At 37.5% G+C, this 7537-nt stretch overlaps 1 protein-coding gene across 1 annotated transcript in view; it reads right to left on the bottom strand.

Annotated features, from left to right (window-relative positions):
- The window catches only part of LOC107710593 (collagen alpha-1(XI) chain-like), an 80837-nt gene that overhangs the window by 54447 nt on the left and 18853 nt on the right, over window positions 1-7537 (bottom strand). The window contains exon 5 of the mRNA XM_016515406.1: window positions 2003-2128. Coding sequence (XP_016370892.1) covers window positions 2003-2128 — 126 coding nt within the window. The remainder of the gene's footprint in view (window positions 1-2002; window positions 2129-7537) is intronic.

Below are 7537 nucleotides of genomic sequence, written 5' to 3'. Positions count from 1 at the left end.
GTGCCGTTTTTTTTTTTTTTTTTGAGTGTAAAGTTAAACAGAGCTCATGGTATTCACTGTGTATGTTACACATGGCAGTTTGCAATTTATAATTAATTTATTGGATAATTCAGTTTCTTATAAAGCGTGCAAATTAAATGTTACACTCCTAAGCCACTTGCACACAAACAGTTTTTGAAAGTTGTTAAGCACTTAAATAGCAGTCAATTTAACAATTCAACAAAGAGCTATTGTTAAGTCCTTCCCAATAATAAATGACTTACGTTGTTTATGACAAATAAGCAATCATACACATACGTTTCCAATTCTCTGCTTGTTTTCCTCTCTAATTGTAATAAGGTGCGTGAGCATAAGGTGAGGTATAGTAGATTGTAGTGGTATAGCAAGTTATCAGGCATTCTGTGATGTGCCTTTGTCCATCAGAAAAGGATGAATTTAAGTCCCTATGCATCAGCTGAGCTAATAAAAATAACAGAGAATAAAGAACTGAGGCCTGGTGGACTGGCTGCATTCCACTGGCTGCAGAAGAGAAGCGAAAAAGAAGAAATATCCAGCTGCGAGTCGGTTTACGGCATTAAAGGGTCTTGCCAGGCTTGGAGCCTGCCATGGCTGTAGCCAGCGAGCTGGATGAAAGGCATAAATATCGTCCTGGGCCATTAAAAACGCGTCCCCGTTTCCCACACGTGTCTTAAAGCATTTGGTACGGCACAGGGGAGCTCCTTGCAGGGGAAAAGAACGGGCCTGCGTCCAAAGTTCTCTGCTCTTCCTAAAAGATATAGATGTTAGGCTGCTGATGCTGGACTGAGTTACAGCACTAGTAAGTGAACACGGATTATAAAGCTATATATCATCTGCTTTTAAAAAGCTGACTATATAGTTGTTTCATTTGTTTTTACCTCTCTGTATTAATTCGCTGATTTCTCCATTGGTTTTGCTCTGGCATCTTCCACGATACGTGAAGCTACATTTTCCATCCACTGTTGTGGTGTAGTTCTCAATACCCCAAGCAGCCATTACAGTGATTTATCATCATGTTACAATCAGGAGTTCTTTAACAGCTGAGAGACATAACTTCACTTTTCCAGGTATTCCAGAGTTAGCTGTGGAGGGAGAAACTAGGCTTTCCCAGCAAGCATGCAGGAGTCATTAAAGAAAAATATATTTCCACGCCACTCAAAAGTGGGCTCAGACTCTGTGGCAGGGGGAAAAATAGTTTCCACCGTGAGCTCATTGGTTATTCTATGAAATATTATTGGAAAACATTGAAGCACTGAAAAAGCTTAATATCAAAAACCAGACAAAACGCACTGTTTCAATTTGGGATTAGCTGAAGAGTTTAATCCCTCTAGATCACACTTGTGATTCACAATAGGTTCCGTAAGGACAGTTTGTTCTGACCTGCAGCTCTAATAAAACATTCTGTACCACAATAATAGACTGAATAATAGGGGTGGACATTTAAAATATATTTTTTAGTTGATTACTCTAACTCATAAAAAATAGAAATACTAACATTAGTATGACATATGTGAATATATGTAAAAAAAAAAAATTATTTACAAATATAATAAAATATATTTGTAAATATATGGAGACCTTCCCTCACCTTGCCATCAAGTATCCACAGCGCCACCTAATGCATTTATTTGTAACACTGATATTTAGATGAGACATTTATTGGAAAAGTATCTACTTCCGGTCTTTCTGGATACGAGGCAAAAGCACCAAAGGAAATCAATTTGAAGAGCTTGAACAGTGTTTTTACTAGAAAACTAGTTGTTGCAGAACAAAAACCCAACTAGGAGATTACTCTTATATATCCCTACTAAACACTGATGGATAATTCAGATATTTGGCAATGTTTTTGAATCCAGGCCTAAGAAAGCCCCAGACAGAAGCTGTGGGTGTAGACCGTATATAATCCATTAATACATCATCACACAACTACACACACAAACACACACAACACACTCGTCTGGGTCAGATCCAGACACGTACTGACCTCTTCCTCAGGTTCTTGGGCCTGTGGTGTCTCTTGATGGGGTGTTTCACAGTCAGGGCTGTAGTGTTCACAGTAGTCATAGGCTGCACGAGCGTCTGCCACCAAAAGAAGCTGCTGGATGTCTCCCTGAATGACATCACAGAGACATTTATCAGAAATATACTGGATGTCTATACATAAAAATTATATATGCCATTTCTAGACAGACAGACAGACAGACAGACTGACAGATGGACAAATACACACACAAACAGACTAACAGAAAATAAATATCTGAGAAACCATTAGTCCTAATCTGGCACATAACAATGAACAGCTGCACACCGCAGAATCCATCTTTTGATATTGTACTAAATCAAATAAGCATGTGTCTATGTGTCACAGAGAACAATACGCTTGATAACATCGAAAGTATCTGCAGGGCATTGAGCATTAGCCCCTCTTTCTGTCATGAGCTTCTTTCTCAACCTCTCAAAATTTGCTCACAGACAGGAAGAAGGCAGACGTGCTGCTCAGCTGAAAAAACAAGGAAGAACGAAAGCGCTGTGCGAACACACGTCGAAACGGCCACTAATCTGTGTCCCATTCAAAAAGCACTATTGCGCTCCACAGTGAGTCACATTTCACAGAGCGTCCTACGTTAAAGACTGAGGAATGGCAAGAAAAATAACCAGCACCCGTGCTGATGTGAAATATCTGAGGCCGTCTGTTTTTCATAAAAATTTCGGGAAAGGAAATAAGATCCCTTCTCCCACCTCGACACAAAGGCCAAACAGCTCCGTGCACAAGCCGAACCCGAGGAATTCTTCAAGCGGGAACTGTCTGACTCTGCTGAGAATGTAAACTACTGCTGGAGAAACCACAGAATACCTCTGCTGACCCGCGCAGACTTGGACCCCCTGTGCAATACTGATATAATGCATCGTAAATAGGTTAAAAAAAGTAAAAGACAGGCAAAGGTAAATAAACACACAAATTTATTTTATTTGATTGGCGTGTAAAGTCGAGTCAAGCGGGGTGGCCTGTGGAGGAGAATGCTAACATGCAGACGACATTAAATTACAGGGTCTACATCTGTAGGAGCTTAAGGCGCTGGAAGACATTTTATGGTACCAAAATGATGCTTCCTGCAAGCATGACCAATAAATCCTTGTACACACTGGAGAGCTTTGATATCCCTCTATACAACAAACATCTCACGATTAAGAACTAACACATGTTTAGGAGCCAAATGCATTTTAAATGCAACTTTATATTTCAAAATAAGTTGTACAATTAATGTAGGTATAAGAAGAGGTGTTTTTCTCAAAAGCTGTGGCAGAAATCACATATTTAAAGTCAGAATTTCACAGATTTCCCCATACTGTAAAATCAGCACAGAAAATGTAGAAGTCTGCACATTTTGCCTAGGCTTGGTTATCTTATCTCATCTAAGGCAATTGTTTTCAACCTTTGTACCAATGACTCCCAAATATCATGATTACGAGGGACCGACTTCCTAAAATATGAAGACAGCAAGATATTTTGTATATGTATAAATATAAATTTTTATTGTGTGAGAAAAATATTAAAGGGTTAGTTCACCCAAAATTAAAATTAGGCCATAAATTACTCACCCTCAAGTCATCCTAGGTCAGTGTTGGGGGTAATGCATTATAAGTAACGCGAGTTACGTAATCAGATTACTTTTTTAAAGTAACTAGTAAAGTAACGCATTACTTTTTCATTTAGAAGGAAATATCTGAGTTACTTTTTCAAATAAGTAACTCCAGTTACTTTGTTTCCATGTATTGACTGACAGCTCTGGTGTTGCCATGTTGAGAGAAATCAGGAGTCAGTGCAGAGCGTTGTGTGTGAACATGATCTTACTATAGTTCGAGACTAAATATGAACATGTGTTTACTCATCTCACCTGCACAAAAACAGATTCAGTATTCCTCAAAATGAATAAACACAGTCAAATGCAAACTCAGAGGTCATATTATGCGATTTCAAGTTTTCCTTTCTCTTTGGAGTGTTACAAGCTCTTGTGTCATAAAGAAGATCTGTAAAGTTGCAAAGACTAAAGTCTCAAATCCAAAGAGATATTCTTTATAAAAGTTAAGAGTCAACCACGCCTACCTAAAACGCCTCGTTCTAACACGCCCCCACATGTCTACGACAATGTGTTCACAAAAGTTCACGCAAAGAAAGAAGGCGTAACTTTTGCTACTTTACTACAAACTACTTTGTTTGGCCTTCCAAAAGAGGACACGACTAGAAATCAGTGGTTAAGTTGTATTTACAACACTGTTCCAGAACAGTTCAACCCAAATATTCAGATGTGTGCAACACATTTTATGGAGGACTGTTTCCTGATCCTGGAAGAGTAGACTACAATGCCGGCTGTTCCGACTCACAGACTGTAAGTACGTTTTCATTTGAAGGATTCGCCACTGACGATTCAAACGCGAGTTTTGAGCAGGGTAGAGTAGCGCTTGTTGTTTGTCATTTCTCCGATCACAAATGCAGACATGGTTTTATGTTTATGTGGCGCGATACAACGCAACGCGTAAAAAGACAGTACAAGCCATTATAATCCGTAATTATGTCCCCACTGGATGCAACAATTGCCTCGTTTATAATGGGTTTTAATGTTTTTGTCTCGTCGCTCTGGCCGGGACACGCCATCACAGTATGGTAAGGGGCGTAACATTTCTGTCACACGCTTGAGGTATTCGGCCAATCACAACGCACTGGATAGCTGGCCAATCACAGCACACCTCGCTTTTCAGACTGATCGACGCGTTTCAGAAAGGCGGAGCATTGAATAGACAATAATGTACAGTATGTGGAAAATAATGTGTTTTCTGAACCTTAAACCGCATAAACACATTTCATTACACCAAATACACAAAATAATGTTCTTTTTTGATGCAGTGTTCACTTAAAGAGTGTCATTAAACAGCTTGAAAGATTTGAAAGAAACAATTTTTTCTCCGACTGGATTCGTCTGAAAGAAGAAAGTCATATAGGATGACTTGAGGGTGAGTAATTTATGGGCTAATTTTCATTTTTGGGTGACCTAACCCTTTAACTGCAATACTATATAAATAACATGTTGCTTCGTATATTAATGAAATTATGTTTACATTGTGATTGTACTAAAGCAATTTTTTAAAAATATTATCTTGAAAAATGTTATTTTATTTGTTATCTTTCATCATCCACTCTTCTATCCTAAAGATGGCAGTATAAATTTCTGTTAAAAAATAGGGTAGTCATGGTCAATAATAATAAATAACTGAAATTTATTACATGATGTCTGACTTTAGACATTCTTTGGAAAACGATTTGAAACTGTAATATTAAATTCTGCACGTGTTAAATTACGGTGTTAAACATTTATGGTAATATCTTAACATGTTTAATGCAATAACACTAAAAAACATTTTGTAATTTTAATTTTTCAATAATAACTACTTTAGTTTAAGCTTAAGTACTAAAACAACACACTAAAACTGAAATAAAAATAAATTCAAGCTAAATAGAAATATAAAAAAACTAAAACTAATAAAAATGACAAAAGCACATAAATTGACTCAATTTAAACTAAAATAAATGAAAACTAAAAATATAAAAATAAAAGCTATTTCAAAATATTATTATATATAAATAATACTAAAACAGCACAGCACTGGTGTCCCCTAAAAAAAAAAAAGGTACATCATGACACCCTTGATACATGAACACTGATATTCAGTGACCCCATTCAAACATAGTCAGACAAACCATTCAAACACACCTGACCTAGTTCAACGTTAAGTCAAAAATGTGTTGGCCCACTACTGACATCCATCTCTGGCCAACCACATCTCCCTTTTCAGCTTATTTCTAGTCTGAGTCCCATCCAATGACTCTCCATCACTGAACAGGAGTTGTTTTTCTAAGCGTCTGGCACATCTTCTTCCTCACTATTGAGAACATAGATAATATACTAGCATGGCTCTGGACTAAACACTGACGGAAACAGGGAGATATAAATCTACTTTGAATACTTGAGCATCCATTGGGATTGCCCTGTCTTACAATGTCTGCTGAGTACTGTGTTAATTCATAACAGACACATTCTTTTCAAGGAGAAAAACTCCTTGTACAGCACAGTGAGCTAATTTCAGATTCTGGAAATTAAATATTGAAAAAGAGGCCAAAAACTTCCAACAACAGATCGGTATCAAAATCCCCACCAGCTACTTGTTGTAGTTTGATTTTCTTCATGTGCGTCACCAGTCCACTCAAAATCTCTAAATGTATTAGTTACATGCTCTATTAAGTCCGTTCAGGCTTAGAATATAAAGAACATCCAAACTGGCAGGAATTGAATACAATCCAGGCTACAGATGTCAAAAGAACCGGTACTTACTGTTAATACCAAGTTAATACTTTTTTTTTTTTTTTTTAAAGCAATGATTCCAGACTTTCAGCAGACGTAGTAACATGTATTAACTCAATTTCAGTATTCAGTATCAATTTCAATTCCAAGTGCTTTCTGACAGACAGGCAGACAGATAGATACTTTCAAATGGCCAGCTAAAACAGTGTTAATGTATATACATTTATAGTTGTCTATAAATGTACACGGACAGGACAAAATAAAAAATCTAAAACTGCACCCTTAACAAATGCATTCAGAAAAAATTCTTATACTCTTCCTTTAATTACAACAGCAACCTGTGGCGTTTGTCTATCCTGCTGTGGTAATAATAATATTCTCAAGTGTGCCTCAGGACATGAAGCAATTTTTTATAAGACTGTTCAGATCACTTCCACTTAATGACCAGCACTATTCCTGTACACAAGACTCTATTGGCCTAAAAACTGAACAAGCTTGTACAAAAAGATCATCCTAAAGATCTAAACTGCAGCCTGTAGTGACAGATCTTTTCTTTTGTGGTGTACATGTACAGGTAAAAAATGTAGGGCAGTAGAGGTGGGCGATACACTGGTAGAAATTTGTCAATTGACTTTGGACTATTGTCACTATCGTGGTTAAAAGCTCATGTGACGTTGTTGTGCTACGTGGTCACGAAAACTTCGTTTGCAAGCATTTTTAAGCATTGCGGTGATTTGCGGTGCAAACAAGTGATTTTAAGCCGTTGAAATGCAATCAGGAGCGAAAGAGAACTCATTTCACTATATGTGTGCACTGTCTGAGAGATTGTTTCTCAGCGCTGTCAAAGAGGCACGCGCACGTCAATACAGTGCTCAAAGAGTGCGGGAGTATTGAACAGAGTAATTTTTGCTGCTTTATAGACTTTGAACGGTTAAATACACACACATGTATGTGTCAAAATGCCCATCTTTGGAAGTATCCTCATAAAAACAGTAATTAAGTTCTTAAGTGAAAGCAAACAGCTGAGAAAGAAAACACGTGTTACAGTATATTGGATCCGGGCAGCTCTTAAAGTGGCAGCAGTCTAAATTCACTGCTGCCTGTCATTCATGCTAATCAAACAACAAAAGAGAGAAAATCTCTCACTGCTCTTGACTAAATCA

This window comes from Sinocyclocheilus rhinocerous, unplaced genomic scaffold (genome assembly GCF_001515625.1).
Source record: "Sinocyclocheilus rhinocerous isolate Xijiao unplaced genomic scaffold, SAMN03320098_v1.1 scaffold507, whole genome shotgun sequence".
NCBI lineage: Eukaryota > Metazoa > Chordata > Actinopteri > Cypriniformes > Cyprinidae > Sinocyclocheilus > Sinocyclocheilus rhinocerous.
The sequence above is the reverse complement of the archived record's forward strand: the minus strand, read 5'-3'. Positions and strand labels throughout refer to the sequence as shown.